The sequence below is a fragment of the Rhopalosiphum padi genome, chromosome 4 (genome assembly GCF_020882245.1).
Source record: "Rhopalosiphum padi isolate XX-2018 chromosome 4, ASM2088224v1, whole genome shotgun sequence".
Classification (NCBI taxonomy): Eukaryota; Metazoa; Arthropoda; class Insecta; order Hemiptera; family Aphididae; genus Rhopalosiphum; species Rhopalosiphum padi.
Genome location: NC_083600.1, coordinates 18,820,986 through 18,843,915, shown reverse-complemented (window position 1 = coordinate 18,843,915; position 22,930 = coordinate 18,820,986). Strand labels below are relative to the sequence as shown.

The 22,930-nt window shown below is 26.2% G+C and overlaps 1 protein-coding gene across 1 annotated transcript in view; it reads right to left on the bottom strand.

The window, feature by feature from the left end:
* The window catches only part of LOC132930785 (FMRFamide receptor-like), a 71,848-nt gene that overhangs the window by 7,249 nt on the left and 41,669 nt on the right, over positions 1-22,930 (bottom strand). The window contains exon 3 of the mRNA XM_060996830.1: positions 9,120-9,490. Coding sequence (XP_060852813.1) covers positions 9,120-9,490 — 371 coding nt within the window. The remainder of the gene's footprint in view (positions 1-9,119; positions 9,491-22,930) is intronic.

Sequence of the window (22,930 nt, the reverse complement as noted above, 5' to 3'; positions counted from 1 at the left end):
TACATAGTAATAAAAATAATAAACAGTTTTTATATGAGTTTTTTTTTACAGACTGGTATGTAGTTAAATTATATCTGTTTATTTATACACACGCGTGCCCCATGAGAAGAATAAAAGCCGTTTTTGATGTGCTTTGCTAGGCACTTTTTTTTTGAAATAAGTAATTTAATATGGTATGGTATATTATATAGTATATACAAAATAATTTAACTGTGAAACTGATAAAAATATGTAAATACCATAAAAAATTTCATTCAGACTACAGCATACGATTTCAATCTTACAAGTATGTGAATTAATTATAGGTAATATTAGTGGCACTAATAAATTAGTAAACAACGATTATTAATCTGTACTTGAGAATAAGTGTCATTAAAACCTTAGGGACATATCATAAAGTAGAACCTCTGAGATTATAATAATCAGCCGACAAAAAAAAAAAAATAATTGAGAACTTGAAATATTATTAATACTTCATCGAGATAACAACACATATTTTAATTTAGTTGATAATCAACTAAATCAACAATGATAAACTCATTGAAAATAGGCTTATTAAAAACTAATAATAAAAGCATAATATAAGAGAACTTTAATATTTATTATTTAATATACAATATATAAGATATCTTGTAAAGTTCTAAAAGCATAATAAAATTGGATAGATAGGTACCTAATGAATATATACATATAAAAACTATTAAAATTTCATAATAGGTATACGGGTAAGTATACTATATTGATAAATATGAGTAAAATAATAATAATAAAAGTAAAGAAAAAATAATCATTACTTATTACACTAATGTTCAGTTTCATAAAATATAAATTTAACTTAAAGTTTAAAAGTAAAATCGTGTATTGTTATGTACCTATATATATATATTAAATTTAAAAAACTTCTTGCAACTAGGTTTATTCTAATTCACTGTTTAATAGGATAAATAAAGATGATATTAATATTGTATTACATGTTTAAATTCTTTATAAATAATTAAATGGGTAGGTAGTGAGCAGAATATATTGTGTATTTACGTATATATAATAGTGGTGAAATACTATTATATGTTCATTTTAAAATTTTAATTATGTGTTGATAATAGATATTTTAATTTAAAATAACGTTTTATCCTGCTTAATACTTTTTTTGAATGTTTGCAGTTCATAAAAAATATGCTTTCATACAAATGATTGCTCATTTACATTTTGCTACAGCTTCTATTAGTCATTATAAACAAGGCGATTCATTAAGAACGTCTAGTTGTTAAATATTGCAGTAGTAGAGTACAATTTTTAATTTTGTTTAATTTTCTTGGTCTAGAGTATAAATATTTTTTTTAGATATCCTTTTAATTTTTGTCTGTAGACTCCAATTTTAAAGGTCAGTTTCTATATAACTTTGGATCTATTTAATTTTTTAACTTTTTATAACCTTATCTATATCTAAACTCTATAATTAGAATAGATAAAATCTCATATACCTGTCCTTTTTTTAATTTAATAATATCGTGGGTCATACATTTTTTTGAATTCCACTTAAATTTATGTTAATAAAAAAAAAAACAATTTTAGTTTTACATTTTAAAATTTCTTTTTAATTTTCAGCTTTTTTTTAATACAAAAAATAATAAACACAGATACATGTTGGATATTATATATTAAGTATAAAACTTATACATAATACAATTATTTTCAATAATACTTAATTGGCTATCAGTGGCTATTTATTATTAATTATTGTCAAGAAAAATTTATTTAATTTTTTTCTGTGAAAAATTATACTTTCAAATAAAATAATATTTTTTCTTTTACATAATTTTGTCATCAATCATTGTCATTCATGCATTACCTAACCAATAGAATAATTAGATATAATATTGTATAGTTATATTAATACAAACAATATATAAGTATTGTAATTATTTAGTAAATATAAAATATTATTTTTTTAAATAATTGAATAGTACAAAAAAATTGCAAATCATATTTAAACAATAAATTAATAAAATAAGAGTGTATTATGTTTCAATACATTTTAAATTAAAATTTGATTAATTAAAAAAAAAAAAATCTTACTCTAAAAAATATATCTCATTTACAGGTCATAGCAGATTTAGCACACATGTCATGTTTGGGCCAACAATATTTTGTCTTTATTTTATACCTCTTCCTCAACTCCTAAGAGAACTGACCTATATAATATATTGTTATTAATATCAGATAAAATATATTTTATCTACCTACTAACTTTTATGTAGTTTATTTTGAAACTGTTTAAAAAAAAAGTTAATAACATTTATAACACCCTACGCAAATAAAGTAAAGTTGTATTTGACATGATTTGGTTGATGTGGATGCTATATGCTTTCACTTTTAAACTTATAATAACTGCTGAAATTATTTATTATCTAGTGTATTCGATATATAGTGTATTATTAATTTTTGATTTAACCAAAACAATTGTATAGTTCACTACATATGTTAATGCGTAAACAACAAGTGCATGGCTCAAGGATATTAATTCAAACCGTACACTAAAATGTATCGTTTAGAACTTAGGTTATTACTACAAGTGCAATACTACAATTTAAGTATAGAAAGCACCTGATGTGTAGATAATACTTAGTAAGTATACCTACATACAGACTTTTTGATGTGGTCGTTTTTATAGTTAAGAATTCATTAACGAGCGGTAGGTACTTCTTACTCCCCCCCACTCCATTTATAAGTATACATACACATTTTTGCAGGTCTCATTGTCTATTTAAAACAATTCTCAATATATGGATAGATAGATTTCTTTTATGGTCATCTATATAAATATATATATATTATTATATTATACATAATCCACTTTCATATCTATATGTACACAATGCACATAAATTCATATTATTGTATACTTATATAATGTATTTAAAATACAAACAGAAAAATACTCCTATGCTGATAACAATCTGGATTCATACCAAACGTACAAATTACTTTAAATGTGTCTATACAAAAAAAATCGGGAAATGTTCCAACCATTTTTTATACACAAAATAAACGGCAACGGTCAGTAGATGTTTTCTTGAAAACCACCCGCGTGAGCATATTATATAACAAGTACCTACGCTTTTTTTATTATAGTACTTTCCTCACAGACCATTTAAGTACGTTTATAAACATTTTTTTATGTGCACGGACGATAAGTTTTACCTTTAATTAGTATACATTAGCCATTTAATATAATTTATATTATATATAACGACTAAAGGGTATTAAACATATATAATGCGTAAATACGTTTGATTTATTTATTTCATTAAAATGTAATTGCCCTAAAGAGGTTATTATTGTTATTTTGGATATTATTAAAAAATTTTAGTTAAGCATAGTTTATTCCATGTCCATTTGTGTAATTTATGAATCATATATAACAAATATTAAATTTTTAATATTTTATAATATTATATTCAAACGATATTATATAACTTTATTATGATTTTCCCGGAGAATAATGTTTTGAAATATTATAATTATCTAGTGAGAATTTATGTATATTATATTATAATAGTATATGTAGTATATACCTACTTAAAGACTTTTAAAAACAGTACCTAGAATAAGAGATGGTACAATGAATTTAAATATTTTACTTTTGTTATACCACAGTAAGTTATACATTTTCTACATTTATTTTTAAAACTTATTCAATTCGAGATACTTACGTTAGTAGTTTTTAACTCATTTGCATCGTAAAAATGTTTCTTATGTAATTAATAATTAAAATAACTTATAATTTATTTTAATTAATAGTTACCTATAACATTTGTGTGGTTATATTTTGATGATGAGTAAATAAAATAAAAATTGTATTCTCATATTAATATTTAGTCGTAACTATATAATTTTAAGAACAATACACACACACACACATTATATATAGTGTAGACTGTAGGTATAATATATAACATGTCCATCTATAAAAGATTTTTATCAATCATTAGACGACTTTTATTTATTTTTTTATTATCTATGGGATTTTATTTAATTATTAGTTTTACTTCTATCTCACGCGCATTTCTGGCTACTGGCTAGTTCAATATGACCACTTAAAGTGATTGAAGATTGTAGGACGCACACGATCGTGGTAATTTAGAAGGTAGAAAGTAGAAATTAAATAAAGTCTATACTCCATTTGGTTCAGTCATCTTAAACCACTAATGCTTATATTTTTTTCTTCAATTCGTTATAGTCAAAATGAATTATCTAAAACAACATTTAAAAAATAATAATAAATAAAGTAGAAAATCTCATTAAAAATCGATGTTATTTGTAAATGTTGTTATCACTAGGGATTAGAAAAAGACGCAATTGCAATCAATTGTGGTTGCTATGGTGAATATTTGGAATCGAATGATTGAGCACGTTTTTGGCTTTTGAATACCAACACAATTGGGTGCTAAATTGTCTACACAAAATGTCATAATAAAATTCAACATATGATATAAATTCGTGTTTAAGTTTAAAAAAAAAAATAAACTATGTATGTTTTGAGTGTCCTATAAAAAAAAAAAAAAATACAAATGGCTGAAAGTTTAAAAGCAAGATACTACCTACTCCTACGAGTTGAACTATTGTATCGCATAATACTATAGGTACGTAAATAATATATTACACACTATTTGTTATGCTTTTAAATATTTCACATATTTACAGAGTGATTCCTCAAGCATACTCACCCTCATTTTCTACTAACAATGAATATTATATTCAAATTCTAATTTTTGTTATTTTTAAGTATATACTACTTATAAAGGCCGTATGTTTTTAAAAACAATCTTTTTATACTATTTACGGATTGTTTTGTGTCGATAATATAAACTTCTCCTTTTCAAAAAAAAAATACTTATTATTACTGGGTGCTTATTGTCTACCCACGTTTAATATAAATTGATTAACAAATTATTTATTTTTAAATTTTTCAAATACAATTAGGTTTATAAATTAAACTTTAATCGTGTAGTGTAACTTTATGTAGGTTCTCAATATAATAATTACTAATAGCTCATGATATATTTAAATATGATTGCTATAATGATGTATTGAAAATAATTTTAGTACTTAAAATATTAGTATTGTGTAAAACTATTATTAAAAATGATTATTTTTAGCAGTTAGCACATAAGATTTAGTAATCGGTAAACTAACTAATCGTTCATATTTTGCTTTAGGATACATCAACATTCAAAAGAAAATTGGTGCCTGATATTTTACGATGGTTTTTACTTGAAAAAAAATTGATATCGTCACTGAACACTCTTTAAATAGTATTTAAATTTAAACAATACTTGAAAATATGTTATGTAATTATCTATACTTAGACATTTTATGACTAAAACTGTGATAAATGCATTGTCAAAGGAAAAAAGGGTGATTTTAGCTTGCTTATAAATATAATAAAAGATGTGATCAGAAATTCATATTACAGAAATCTTACGATTTGTAACACGCGCGAAAACTTCGTATAACATATGTTTTACTATCAGAGTATAATTGTATAGGTATAATATAACCTACAACCTAGGTATTAGGTATATTGGAATTCTGAATTAGTGTTTTATTTATTACCACTGTAAATTTAAAAATACAGGTATTCGGATAGGTATAGATTGTTAAATAATAATGAAAGGATTATGTTTTACATCTGTATATTGTTTTTTTGTTCATGAATGAAAAAATGTGATATAGTATTATATACATTTGCATAGGGTATGAGGGTTAGTGTGTGCATATATACTACGTAAAATATAGACAGTATATACATAGAAATTTCGTAAAAAAAAATCCCTATCTCGTTTATGTGGAAAATAATAAATAGTAGCTTGCGGTATCAATTACTTGTATAAATGCATGTATAAACATTGTACGGAATATTTGCTTTGTTTCATCAATTCTATCGACATACTTCATGAAAATAAAAACTTTCTGTATGGTGAATTATCTTCAATCACATTTATTATGTTTAAACAAACATTTGTATGGCAATTTTTACGAACAATTACTCGTATAAATTGTTAATATTAAAAACATTTTATATTACAGAACACTGCACCGCGCATTATAATTATATTGTTATGCATTATTATATTATTTTTAAACGAGATGCGTAAAGACTTGATGTTTTTTCTAATTAAAACTTGGATAATAATTTTATGTTTAAACAGCTTATAATGTTGAAATCGGTGTATGCGTACACAGTGATTATTTTTGATATTATTAATTAATTAATGTATGTGTATCTTTTTTTCAATGTTTGCGCTGTTAAACTAATTTTAATTTGCATACATTTATATTAAATATACCAACAACCTACCTACCGCAGTACTTATGTGAACGTCTCTCGTCAGTGTAATCTAGGCAATCGAAAAATCTATTTATACTTTGTAAAAATAATAATTTCATAGTGAATTATAGTTACGTTATGGTTTATTCGTCTGAACGTTCCGATCCCCAAAATCTATATTTGGGGGTGAGATTTAACATTATATTTAATGTTATTGTCAGAAAATGTATGAGTTCTATTATTTAGGATCGCAGACATCGTTAATCGTAATTGTACTTACATACATTTCGAAAAATTAAATTTAGATACATCAATTATAATTTGAAACTATCAATTACACCCAGAACGCCTACACTGTATTTTAAAATAAGGAAATAGAACAAATACATATTATACATATATGATTTTGGTACCTATATGGGTACGACTAAATGTAGGTAAGCACACAGTTTCAAAAAAGTAGTAGCATGTTATTCATACATTTTAAAAATGCTCCTAAATTGGTAGACTATTTGTATAAACATACAATTAAAATCGTTTTATAACATATTATAATTTTACAATTTTCTTTGGATTCTTAAAACTTATCCATATTATATGATATTATGAAATAGTAATATAAGATTGAAAATATAATTTTTAGAGATACAATTGAAAACGTTCAATTTATTTTTTTTCACAACGTTGTCATACTTTATAACTTTTATCGATTAAATATGGCAGGTATTTGGAGCTGGTCCAGATATATAGCGAGAATCAATTTTAAAATGAATACAAAAGGTTTGGTTATCCATACAAGTGGCTTAAGTCGATTTGGTCTACATTTTTTAAGTCATTATGAAAAAGTTGAAGACGCGTTTTTATAGATAATGAGCTACAGTAAAAAAAGGTTAGAAAAAAAATTAACTACCGAAGACATAAAAAGACATTATGTTCACGTAAAGACGTGATTTATATTGGTAAAAAGAAATTCTGAAAAAGTTTATTTGTAGGTACTAATATCAAGGAAAAAGAAAATTACCAGACCCATCTTAGCGGCTTTACTTGTATTTTTTATTTTACGTCGTTTTGCGGTAGAATGATAGGATTGTTGGAAAAATTTAAAAACTCAGCTTATATGTTAACGGGTGTGGTGTACTTTATAATCTTAAAAATGTTTTCGAAGAACTTTATACTTAAAATTTTTGCTATCTTTATTTTTAAAATGTTTACTCACTTAGAAATACGTTTTTCTAATCGCATAATAAGGTTTTGATTGTTGGCAGAAAGGAGGTATTAAGTACAGTGAGTTCCGTTTAATATGATCACGTTGGTTCAGATCATTTTGATTCTATTAACCGGTTGATTCCATAAAACATTTTTTTTTATTGACGAGTTTATATTTATATATATGTATATGTTTAAAATTAAATTAAAATAAAATCCATTTAAAATAAGGTAAAAAATCTATCTATTTTTGATTGTACTTGAAAATCTACTAATTTCATTTTCATATTAGCCTGAATTTAAAATCCATATTCAATTAATATAATATATATATGATTTTTAATTATATAAAATTAAATAAATAATAATGCACGTACAATGTGCATTGTACCTATAACTTTTGGAACAACTAAAAAGTATCGTTTTCGATATATTTTTGAATAGCTTCTTTTAACTTTTTCAAAACAATTCTTGTTTATTTTTAGTGAAAGTTTGAAATACCATTAAAACGATAAGAATGTTCTTAAAAATAATTCAATTATCCGGTACTTGGTGATTCTAATAAAAAGTTAATTTAACATTAGTAACATAAGATCTGGTTTGGGATTTTCAATTTTGATTGTAACAAACGGTCGATTCTATAAACCAGTGGTCATATTAAGAGGAAACGGACATTGACGTATTTAGGCGTACAGGGTACTTGTGCACTACATACTTTAAAATGTGTCTCTCAAAACTAAAAATATTTTTCTATTAAAATTTAACTATTTTGAAACAAATATTATCATTAGGTATTTAAAATATATATTGCAGTATGCTGAGAAATATAAGTAGGTACCTATTATATGTTTCCATCAATTATATTAAATATTGACAGGGATATAACCATATAACAAATAGTTTGAAAATTAAAATAAATTTTAAATAAATATAATTTGCATCCAAGATAAATTGTGTTAAAAATAGTTTTGATCGTTTTATTTTGTTAACCGGATAAAATATCAATATTAAAATAAGGTACAATTATTACATAAATAAAAATTTGAAACGATTGTTATTATAAGTATACTAAAAAGAGTGAGTATTAAAGTGGTAGGGGTGTGGGGCAAATCTCACTCGTGAGTTCTTCGATTGTTATGCGCATCGATAAATATTGGTCTAGTTTTGCCTATACGCATACGACATAATATTCATCATAATATTATTCGACAATAAAATATGTGTTATCCGATGACGAGCGCTAAAGTTATCGTGCTATAACAATATTATTTAATTATATTACATTTTTAGTAAAGGCGATGGAGGTGCAGGTGTACCTGCCGTTCGAGTGAACTATACCGTTGTAAATATTAATTTTACGGACAAATACAATCGTCGCGAATAAAGAGGTTTTATGCATTTCGTTGGACGATCGAACGGTACATGGATTATCGGCGATTTTGAATATTTTGAAATGGACGGTTTCGGATCGATATCGGAGCAAACGACGAAGGTTGAGTTTTTTGTTTTTTTTTTTTATCATTGTCATATTATTATGTTAATCGCGATTTTTTATTGGCCGCTTTTATTATACGCTGTGTACCTGGCAGGTGAGCCGCGTCCGGTTCCGGCGGCTTTGATTGACCGCGTTGATCAGGAACCAATTGAGCACGGTGAGCACCAGCAGCGGTACGCATATGAACGTGACGATGCAAAACCAGTTGTACGCCTTCTTGTAGATGTCGTTCCGGCCCAGTTCCGTGCTGCTCTTCTGGAACTTGCCGGTGGCCGCGTTGATGGCTATGTGCCACTCGTACGGCGTGGAGGCAGTGCACGCGATGCAGAACAGCGCCACTATCAGGATGACGCGCTTGGCCCGGGACTCGGTGCACAGCATGCGGCCGCGCAGCGGATGGCACACGGCTATGTACCGTTCGACGGTGAACGAGACCGTCAACAGCACCGACGTGTTGCCTGCAAAGAAAATCACGCGATATAAGGCACGGCGGTCAAAGAAAATGTCCACAGATCCCCGCAATAGATGCCTATTACAATTTCCCCACAATATATATAATATGTACATTACATATTATAGAGTTGAAATCTTGCGGGTTGCGGCTGCTATTATTGTATTCCTGAACGAAATTTGCGAATGAGACCTTTTCAAAAATTGTTATTTTAAGAGTACCCATTTTATTTTTATTTAATTTTTTTTTTTACAAACTTAAGAGAAACCTTGTATTTAATTTTCAAGATTTTTGACCCAGTAAAAATTAAAATGTCTTTATAACAGCTCAAAGACTAAACATATTTTGAAAATTTATCAATGTATATGAATTTCTAATATAAACAGGTGGTAAAATTTTTAAGTATCAAAAGTTTTTCATTTTTTGAGTTACACAATAAAAAAAACAAAATTTATTGTTTTTGTCAAATACTGGTTGTGAGTAAAAAAACTTAAAAAACTCAATTTTTTTCGGGTTTATTGAAATGTACCTACTTGGAATTTTTTATTTATGACCCCTCAAAGTATTAATTAAATTCAATTTTTTACCAGAAACCCCTCCAAAAATGAAAATCGATGATCTTTACTGCCCCGAAAGATGACGATAGATAAAAAAAAAAAATCACATTGTAAAATCAATACATTTATATACTCCACTCAGAATCTAAAATTATAGTTAGAGAATGCACACGATGAAGTAGTTAGTACCGTCATAGTATGTGTACGTCTAACCTAATATATTAAGCTTTATTTTGTTGGCAGCGCTAATGACACATAATATCAAAGTGAAAAAATAGCTTTTGGATTCTGAGTATATAAGCGATATAACTATTAACGAATTATAACTGGGTAATATAATTAAGGGTCTATTTAATATCAATTTAGAAACTATAATTGTATAAACTGAATTCATAACTATCAAAGTATATTATATTGAAACCAGACCGTAGCAGAAATCTGTGAATATTATAACAAATTTCTGTAATATACAGAATAATCAAACAAGTAATTCCTCCATTACATTACATTTAACGTTGTATTTATTAGAATTATTTTGTCTTTTTATCTTTCTTGAAGCTGATTCTTTTTCGAAATTATTTTTTCACTACATTTAAACAAATAAATATGTATATATATATATTGAAGATTAAAAATGAAAAATAACTAGCACACTTAAAAATAACATTCAAATTTTGACGGTATCAAAATTACAAAACAAAAAACAATATTACATTTTTTGTGATTTTATACAATTCTATTTTTTATAGATCTTTTCGATAACTTAATTTGAATTTAACAATTACTATCTTAGCTATAAGATACTAACGCTAAATAATTATAAAATAATATTGACCGTGTTTTAATTTTTTCCTTAAATTCTGGTACCAAAATATTGATAAAACCCATATTTAAACATCGATGAAATATGTAATTCATTTATTCAAAAATAATACTTATTTAAATTTCTGTTAATAATTTAAAATCATTATAATGACGTTAGTTATATGTACATGTTTTAGAATTAAAGATAAAAAAAGGATGATAGATAATGATAATGATATATTATGCCATTTTTCAGTAAGTATTCATTTTAATATTTATTTTTTCCACCATGTAGAAAGTATATATAATAAATACTAATGATCATGAAATATTGAATGGCATTAGATTTATAAAAATAAACAGTGGCTCATTATATAATTTACTAAATCATTTTATCTTCTTTAATTCTACACTATTTATCAAATATTAAATGTATAATCAATTTAACAAAGAATGGCATTCAGCATGATAAGCGTTGATAGTTAAAGTCGTATTTACTAAGGGAGCTATAACTTTGGCGTAGGTATTACATTTATAATGATTTTTAAAAGTTAAAGTACGCCACGTTTAATAATAACAAAATTATACACTTGTATTGTGTTTTTTTTATTAAAGACTATAAAATCAATAATTTTTTGAATTACAACACTGCAACAGTGTAATTAAAATTAGTAAAAAATAATTAGGTATATACAAGTGTAGATATATAATATATATAATACCAATGTCAACTATATTTATTGTTAATTGTATAATATATATACAAAAAATAGTTTTTATCTTATATAGGTAGGTAAATACTTACAACTTTTCCGACTCCAAGTTACGTAATAATTAACAAATAATAACGTAAAGATTTGTAAATTAAAAACGAGCACGAACCTTACAAGTTTTAATTTCTTCACTGTAATACCATCAAAGCTTACAGCAGTTTCATCTTTAAAGTCAATTATAATTGACAAACATCATGTTAATTTAAATGTTTTTATTAAAAAAAAAAACCGTTAAAAGTTATTGCAGAAATGTTTTCCTCGCGTATTAATGTTTATTTTTCAATATTATATATGAGATAGTCATAGTATAGAATAGTTACCAATATATATATATTTTTAATTTATGTGAAATATTGAGTGAATCATTAATAACATTAAAAAGTGTTATTGTTTATTTTAATAATTTTTTTAATCGCATTGTGATAATAATTCATATCTATAAACTCTCTAATTTAATCTTCCATCTAAGTTTTGAACTAAACGATATTTCATTAAATTGGTTTTTATATTAATTAGCATCTTTGCAGCTCGCATAATAGTTGTTAATTCATTTTTATACTTATTAATTATTATAATACGAAGCAACTATTAATCCTGAACCATTGCTGTAGTCATCAGCCATATTTGTGTACATTTGAAGGTGATCGAGTTATATACATTTAGGACAACTATAATATTTAACCTATGTAGGATTGTTAAAAATTACAATCAATGCCAGAAAAAAAGAAGAGAGTAGGTAGGTAACCACTCTGCTATAAAGTATCTCGTCACTGAGTAAGTCATTTTAATTAGCTAGGTACTGTAATGTTTGTGTTAAATTTAAATTCAATGATAAAATGTTGGATATGAAAACGATTTGGATCAAAGACGGTCAATCTGTATTTTACTGTTAATATTACGGTAAGTTGATTTAATTTTTGTAAAAAAATATTATATTATATTTAAATATAAAATAATTAATTCATATATATTTTAATCTTAGGAAAAATTCTAACCCAGAATTCTAGTCACAATTTTATTTTTTAATGTTCTATTGCAAAGCACCAATTATAATAACACACACGTATACAATACAAATTATTTACAGAGCACTTTCAAATATAAAAAGCACGATAACTTTTTTTCGTGCACTTTTGCACCCACGGTACAAGACATTGTACACTGGTGAGAAAAGATTACATTTTTTGTAAAAGTAATTATTATAGTTCATAAGGAACTTATGTATTTAAGTGGTTTTCGTCGTTTTCGACACGTTGCTGTAACCGCGCTCGCATTGTGGTATGTGCACTGCGCAAGATAACCAACACTGAACCTAGAAAATGTTACTTGGGGTACTAATTTTTTGCTGTGTTAGGTATATTAAATAATGAACCTATTAGTTAGACGGTTAGTACACATCTATGTGAAACATTTCGCTGTCTAGTTCACATTTACACAGCAAACAATAATTTAACTGAGCATTATTCTGAAGAGGCAATTCAAATAACCCTTTCACTGCTATGGATGTACTATTATGTTGTGCGTAAATATTCCGCTGAACTGTTCCCTGCTGCAGATCATAGATAACACATATAACGGACGTAGTACGTACTAATATATTCCTTTGTCCATAAAAAAAAAAACTATACGTGAGATTATTAGCTTGGTAAATGGTGATTACTGATTATACTAAAATATATAGAAAAAATTTACAAATTTAACGGTACAAAAAATGTTTCTATGTTTATTTTGGCAGCATTGATATACATAATACATTAAACATTTTAACTTATCGTCATGCGTAATGCTTATAATTATTTATCAGTGGTTACTGTAATATGTATTTTATTTTATGGTATCATTAATCAGTTAATAATATTGAAATTTAGTAAGTACTGATTAGTATGAAGTCCTTGTGCACTAAATTTATACGTAACTTTGAAATACATTTTTATAAAATGCTGCCTGACGACGATATATATTAGAACATTTGAATGTGACTTTAATTGATTGTGATTCAAATGATAAGTTCATTACTAAAATTGAATTATTTGATTAAAACAACCACAAATGTTGATACGTATTTTTTTTTTAGTTAATTAAATTATTTTGAAAAGACTTTGATTTGTGATCATTAGCCTTCACGAATTCACATACCATTTATAAGTAATAGTATTGAATACATAAAATCAATGTATAAAATAAAATTGTACTATAAGTAATAGTTTTGTGCAAATGAATAAACGGTCAACGAAATATATAGATAATTTAGCTGAGCCTTATTCTGAAGAGAAAATTCAAATTTAACTATAAAACCGATACGAAATAAACTCATGATATTATAGAACATTTGCAACCTTTAGCTTTATCAATATGTTTATATTTAGGGGAATGCTTCGATACGATAATTAAACTATATAGAAACATACCAGATTACAAAAGATTAAAAAAAAAATTAAATATATACCGTGTGTTCAATTTTAAAGGTAACAGGAAATATTTCGAACGCATGAATTTGAGTTTGATTCGGAGTATTTTTACTGTGTACAGCACATATAAATGCATCTGTTTTTGATCAATTCAAATTTTTAAACTATTTTTATCTGTGCGATTGCGCATGCTATTTTAATTTCAGTCGAAAGTTTTAAATTAGGTATAATTTGTAATTAATCTTAATTACGCATTTATAAGTATAATATTTATCGATAAATTTCAATGATATTTTTTTTATAAAGTCGATGTAATAATAAATACACCTTGTAGTTTTAATCAAAATAAATTATTATAATAATACCTATAATAACGAATTACTACTTTATTTAAAACTTTCAACTGCCCTAAAAATGTCGATTTTGAAGATATAAAAAAACTGTAAACATCAAAGCCGTTAAGAAATAAATAAAACAATCCAAATCCAGTATCAAAAATAGTGGTTCCTATTTAAAAACATTTATTTCACTTCGCATGCGCATATGAAAATAGTTACAAATTCGGATTTATCAAAAACAGATGTATTTATATGTCCTGTACGCAGTAAAAAACTCCAAATCAAACTCAAAGTCATGCGTTCGAAATATTTCCTGTTACCTTTACAACTGAACATACGGTATATTATGACCTATATGTTTTTATAAACGAGAAACAAATTAACACACAGGAAAATAAGTTAAAATGGACAAGTTTAAAAGACAACAAAATATGTAAATAATATAACTATAATTTATTATTTCAGAAATATTAACCCTAACTTCGTAATCATGTAATCATGAATTTCGAGTTAATCGACTTAGGAAAAAAAAAATATGTTTTCATATCAGGAGCTCTGGAAATAAAAATATGGATACGATTACCAAAATTAAAAAGAAGTATCTCTAGTACTCCAGGAAAATAGGCCAATAACGAAACCGGCACAGTTTGAGTAGGAAGATGGTGGTATAAATTGTACGATTTTTTACATAAATGTCACTGACTCGTTCAAAATATACGACTTGGACCATAAAAATTTACATTTTCTAAATGCCAATTATATTAACCACAGACTTTTCTCCAACGAACGTACATACATTTATAGTCCCGTTAGGTAACATATTTTATAACGTACAACGGCAATAACAATTTATGATCTACACCAACGATGGTTAAATGCACGCAAGTTATGATAAATAAATGATAACTTATGATAATGTTCTAAGTACTTATCTGATATGAAACGATTATATCGCCGTTGTATGTTATTATAAAACATGAACGATTATGTTCGTCGAACGCCTAAGGTCCGTACGGAATCCAAATTAAACCCTTATTTTTCCAAAAAAAAAAAAAACCAATAAATGTTACTAAAGGACAAAAACGAATAAAAAATTAGGTTTTTTTTTTTAAAAAATCATCATTGTCCGAATATTATTTTATAAAGCCGCGTACAATAAATTTTTAATATTTACATTTAAAATTTGTTTTTATACAATTTTGAAAAAACAAAGAATTTCACCTGAAGACTATCGCGACGGTGACCGCTGTTACTCTGTCTCAAACGCCGCAAACGTAAACCATCATTATACACATATGTTTTTAACAGTCATATTTTGGATGATGGTTTTGACCAATTATAAAATGTATCTGAAATGTATCGTATTCAGTTGTAACTATTTTTTTTTCCGTAACCGGTGGCGAAGAAGTTACCCTATACAAACAAAACAATATTTGTTTTTCATAAGCCAACAAATCTCCGCGTGATCCCCTCTTTAAAATGCGAATTTTGAAAAATCCTTTCTAATTGCACCCTTACCATGAAATATTGGAGTCTTTAGCTACACACATCATATACCTATATCTACCTTTAAGAATATTTGTAAACTAAGATGACCTCGGACCTCCACACGAGTTTTTCTCAGTGAGGCGCCGTAATCTTCTTGATATTAATTTAAATAAAATAATTAAATAAATAGTATTGATGTAGGTATTTTGATTATGAATCAGTGAATCGGGACTTTTTTTATGTATAGGTAAACTAGGTACAGATATATTATATATATTTTTTTGATATATTATGCTTTAACCGACACGGATTTTATTAATAATACGTCATGCAATTTTGATTTCTTTTGAATATTATATTTTTATATTACATTAATTGTGATAACTATTTTTTAAATTTAAATTTCTGTAACCAGTGGAAACGCTATATAAACACAAAATAATATTTGTTTTTCATGCGCCAATAAATCCCTGCATGAGTCTCTCTTTAAATTGCAAAATTCGAGTTGCACATCATTGCGTTAGGATTACCGTGTATAATGTACACTGTACATGTTTCAAAACCATGAGTGCAATAGACTTAATTGTGGATCGCTTACGCACACACAAATATTGCTTTTTAATAACATAGATTACCATGATATGAATCTGATGTATACCTCTGTATTTTTTAAAAAACATTTTATTATGTGATTATTAAGCCTTTATAATATTATTTTTTATTTATCCTTCTCAACCGATGTATTTCCAAATGTTTAGAAAAAAGTCTTCTATTTCTCCAATGTAAAAAACTGCTGAAAATATTGCTAAAAAAAAGTATGAGAAATAATTAGCCATTTTCTAAATTTTCAATTGTACCAAGGTTATTAACCTTATTATTTCCAACGTATTGATTAATAATATATATCCCTTACGAGCTACAGTGTTGTTTTTTTTCGAACGAACAATTTAATTTCTACTAATTTATTATTTATGATCTAGTTATTTGATAAATGCGTTTGGGTTTTAAAGTTTAGAACACTGGTATCAATTTTATGATATCTATACATACTTATTGAATGCTTTTGATGTAGACCTAGTTTATTTCTCTATGGCGCGTCGGTCTTAAATCTGTACTGCTTTAACGAATTTATAAAATATACCGTTTTGATTAAATTTTACAGAGGGTCGTGTATCGTTTGAGCGAGAACACCATTTCGTTCGAGCAACATTCGACTAGACTATATTACATTGTATAATTTTGACAAGAAGCAAGGAGAGTGATGCTGTCCATAACCCAAACATAACAGTTGATACAAGTGGAAGTTCACATATTCCTTCTGTCTTTCAAGATTACAATTCCCATGTGTGGCCTGAGTGTGAAACTGACGTTATTACGTGAATAATAAATTGACCGAGTTGAATAAACACATTACTCAATTCTATATAATACATAAATTATATATTATTATTATGAGGCATTTACGTTATTATATTATTTTGATTTAATAACAGTTTAATTTTAATCTTTCAGAAAAAAAATGACTGAAAAAAGTTTATCACCGCACAAAAAAAATATATTCTAAGTATGTAGTATAATAGTTTATTTTTATATTTATTTAATGCTACAAACCTATTATACCATAGTCATTTATTTGTTTAAATGTGTTACTTACATTTTAGAATAAATACGAGTAATAGCTATAGGATACAAATACGTTTTGGTGAAATTTTTGTTGACAAATTTTAAGCACAGTATTTGAGTTTGTTAAAGTTACCAGAAGATACTATTGTAAGAAAAAATAGTGTTGTTGAATATTATAATTTGGTTTATATTATTAAAATGACAATTTTTAAATATCAGCATAGTTTAATTTAACATTTTAAAATGTAAAAGAAGATTTTATCGTTTTTAAATGCTAAGCATTTAACTTAAACATTTATAATCGTATAGCGTAATAATTTAAAAATAATATATATATATATATATATATATGAGATATTTAATCCTTAATATCTACTAAAACTATATTTATTGTCTTTCTAAAAAAATGTACTTATTCACTCCTAAATTTTCTATTTCTTTAGTTCTGTGTATGCATATTATATAAAAAAAATTGTTTCGATATATTATATTATATTATATAAGGTGTACTACCAGAATACTTTAAGGGCATATTTTTTTTTTTTTTGATTTCTTAACAAGATTATTCAACCATGTTGTTGCTTGATATTTTGTGCCAATTCCATTTAAGCTTCATCGAGTGTAACTACTGTTCATACAAAACACTTCAGTCTTTTAAAAAAAAATATACAGCGTTGGGAAAACATTTGAAAAAGTAAATTCGTCTTTAGTTTATTTACACAGTTATTTTTACAAGATTACGATTTTTGTAAAATCGGTTCAAAAAGTTTTTAAATCGTATTCATATAGCCACAGTGTGTGTTATTGGAGCTTGTCTTAAAAGTTTTCGATAAAAAGGTTTCGATTTTGATTGATATTGATGTGTAGTTTACTAGTGCGTATAACCATCAGTACAAAATTAATTGAATTATGGTAATCACTTTAGTTTTATAAAGTTCACATTATTTAAAAGAAATAAAAGATAAATAATAGTATTATTGCCTCTAGTGAGTGTGTTAATTTTCTTTAAAATTTTCCGAAATTTAAATATATTATGAAATAGGTAAGTTCTATTATCAGTCGATAGTCTATATATATATACATTTATATCTATATTATATGGATAAGCTCTTCATTATTATTTTTTAACGACTGGAGCAAAAAACGATATTATTTCAACTTAAGTTTTGGTATATTGCCAATTCAGACATCTGACGATAAGTCTTTATTTTTATAAAAAAAAGAAAAGAATAACATTTTCATGCCGTTGCCGTAAATTCATCGATTCTTGTCGGACAACAAACGTTATACTTATGAGACTTTGTACAAACATTCCAATTTTGACGTGGACGTATTGATATATATATTATTATTGTATTTGTTTATGGGTGCCCGCTGAGAGATCTGAACGTAAACTCTTGGACGACGGAGAAAAGATGAAATTATAATGAAAAATACACACTTGTATTTATTATTACATAATATAATATAATACCTACTCGCGGGACGAATGTGCTTGGAGAGACACAATTAGTACGTACACATTTTATAACACAATATACAACTTCGAGACTCCCTACCGGGTACATGCAGAGGTCCACGGCTTATACATATACGCGCACAAACACACACACACACACACATCTAACCTATAACCTACCTAAATGCCTAACGAACGTTCTTCCAAGTAAAGTTTAAAGTTAACAAACTCGAAAAAGGTAATTTATGAAAAGTCAACGCAGTGAGATTGTTAACATAGAGAAAAAAAATAATAACACGAGAAGGCGTTAAGCCGAAACGCGTACAATATACAAGGTGATCTATTTAAGTGTTTGCATAAGAATTTAACTTTATTGTAAATACTTTTTTACATAATTTTATGTCATTGAAAAACAATAACTCTATCGTTGTTATTTTGAACGGTTTTACTTATTCGAATGAAAAAAATGTATTTTTAATTTCATATTACGGTTTATTTTTACGATTAGTTAATTACGGTGAGTTGTAAGTTTACAAATTAGAACTAAAGTTTAGATAAACACAGATTTACCTTACAGAATGTTGATTCACTATTAATTTAAACTCTAAACGCACGTAAAACTATGGCTTAAATATTCGTTTGAAATATAATATTCTACTTCGGGATTTATGTTATTAAAAAATGTGGTGTTTTAGTTTAAAAAATCGTAAAAACGTGTTTTTTAACGACATCGATTTATGTAACAATAATAACAACTTTTGAATTAATGACTATATAGTGTAAACATTGAAATGCATGTAATCACTAATCGCCCTGTACTTTGCATCCATTGCTGCTGCTGCATCCTGTCGGTGCGCGCAAGCCTATATATATATATTATATACTCATATTATATATTTTAGTAAACGTAAGTATGTATCTACCTATATGACGGTGAGCATCGTTTTCGTTTTCTCCGACTACCCCGTATAGCTCGTGCGTTTAGACCGATATGTGCATATCAAGAAAATAGTTTTATGCTAAACTTTAAACCGCGCTGAAGAGATGTCACGGAAACTTGCGACATGTGCCATGTATAATAATAGCTGTTGACGGGCCGAACAATGAAGTATGTATAATATTGTATAAGTACCTTGTGCGGAGGAGGAAATCACAATGCGATTTTGTGTATGCGCGCGCGCGCGTGTGTGTGTTTGTGTGTAGCAGGAAACTAAATAACATGATATTGCAGGCTTCGGCGCGGAATTAATATATCACCATATTACCTAGCTACTATACGTTTCCGAAACACCAACCATACGTCGGTGCCAACGTTTTAACTAAATCCGTCTAGTGTGCTTGTGTGTGTGCATACGCAACGTTCCATATGACCGGTTTTTCATTTTACATAGTGTATTATTATATCGACTACTGTGTAAAACAACATATTAAACGACTCGAGGACTAGTTTTCGTAAAGCTCGACTCGGCCGACTTCGGTTTACACGGCACTGTATAGATTTTGAAGTGGATTCGGGTGGTAATACGTCTCGATACGCGTAGGTACTTCGTACATTTTAATATAATGTATCCGACATACATTAGCATTATAGATACGTACGATAGACCAACAAAGCGCCGTGACGAGATTTAATTATACTTGCTTCTTTTCGATTTGTTTGCGATGAGATGAACAAAAAATCCGAAATTCAAATTGAAGAGGTATACTACACATATTTTACACGACCGATAAAATCAAAAAACGTCAGGACGATTATTTTAAATTAAAAAAATGCGGGCAATTCGGTAACGCTCGGTCGTCCAGTAGTTGTCGAATAAGTTACTGTACAATTAAATTTAATGATTTATCAATTTATACGAAAAACAATAAATTCTGATCCGAGACTGTAAGTAAGCCTTCGATATGTTATCTAATATTCATACTGCTGTTAGATAAATTTATTTTGATATATTTGTGTTATTATAATATTACGTTAGATTGATTTAATTTTGTCGAAAACAATAATTCATTTATTATAATATTATAATATATATATTTATATAGTTTATTGTTGTTATTAACTTTTGAGTTATACCGAATTACACTGGAACGGCGTCAATACGTCGGTTGTATAAATAGACAATAACTTAAAATTAATCTAAATGTATTGAAAATGTCACTGTGACTTTGTGTATAAAAATATACTGATGTACTTACGTACAAGTTACTAAACAACCCTATAAATAATATTTTTGGATTACAAAATAAAAAAAAAAAAAAATAGTTTAAATTATATCTAATTCTTCGTTTAAATATCAAATTCTGTCAAATTAATATATCCATAAAAATGTATACATATATTTTTTAAATTTAATTATGAACTAATAATAAGGAATTTCAATTATCTTTTCAAGCCTTTAATTAAAAGTTTTAAATTTTAAATTGAAAACAATTTGCAAATTTTCGTGATTTCGATGGGATTTTGTCAAAATGTTGGTAAACTTACTTATAAAAATAAATTTAGGATATGCATTTTAAATTATTATATATATATTTATAAGAAAAACTTATGTGGGATCTTGAGCTAGAAATTTTCAAAATTTTTGACCAAACAACATTTTTTTATAGAAACATAACTAAGAAATTTTAAAATATCAAACATCTATAAATTTAATAACTTTAAAAAAATGGTAAAAATATTTTAATAATGATATACACATACAATATTATATTATAATTTTTTCATGTATAAAAAATAATAATATAAACAATTGGTAAGATTTCAAGTATTTTCAGTTATTTATTTTTGAATTACAATAAAATATCAAAAACCGTTTGAGGAGCAATAGTTATAATAACGGGTGAATATCCAATAACACTAAAATTAGAACTTCAAATAGCCATAAAAAACTTATGAATTTCTTCAAAATTCAAAATTTGAATATGTATACAATTTATATAACTATTTATTTCTCTATATTTTTTTAAAAGGCTAATGAACAATTCATAAGGAATTTCGTATTATATTTCCAAATATTTTGACCCAGCGAAATATTTTCATCGAAATTTAAATGAAATAAAATAAATGTTTCAACTATTTATAAATATCCCATAAAGAGTCCACATTTTGTCAACATAAACATTTGGTGAAAAATACATGTATCTATGGTTATTTGTTTTTGAGTTCCACAAAAAAAAAAAAAAAAATGAAATTGATTTTGTCAAAAACTAGTTTCGCGTAACAATATCTGTAGATTTTCATTTAATTTCCAATTAATTTTACCTCACAAATGTACAAACTATAGATTCAATTTGTTACCAGAAATACACACCGGTTACACACCCACATACGCACACACACACACACACACACATACATACATACACATAATTCTAAAATCAATTCAATTATCGCTCTACTCAAACGACTATAAAATGCACATATATTCTATAAACGCTAGGTAAATAATTATGGTAATTGGTGATGGTATAGTACATTGGTACATATATTTGATAAAGGAATATTTATATTTTATATATTTTAGTCATGTTATTTCTATCTATTTAACTTACAGGTATTATATAGTTAACTTTCTATTGTATTCTCTATATTTTCTGGTAACTAATAAAGTAATAACTATGTTTTTAGTTAAATTAAGTAAAATATAAGTATGAAAAATATATTAGGATGCATTATTGTAAATTATAATTTGTACCTAACATTCAATAAATTAAATTTATAAATGTACAATATCTAATCTAATATATAGTATAATAATATATGTTAAGATTGTGTGTCATTTACATTTATTCCAGTAAATCTATTTATTGATAAAAAATGACTTAATTAGAACGAAAGTAATGAAATAACTATATTTATTTAATCCAAATAATAATTACCTACCAGCTTTAGTAGACTCTCTAGGATTTCTGGTATAAACCTAAAATTTTACCTCTATTTTTATTTTTTATACCATAAGTATAGACACTAGACAGTAGACAATAACATATTATAATA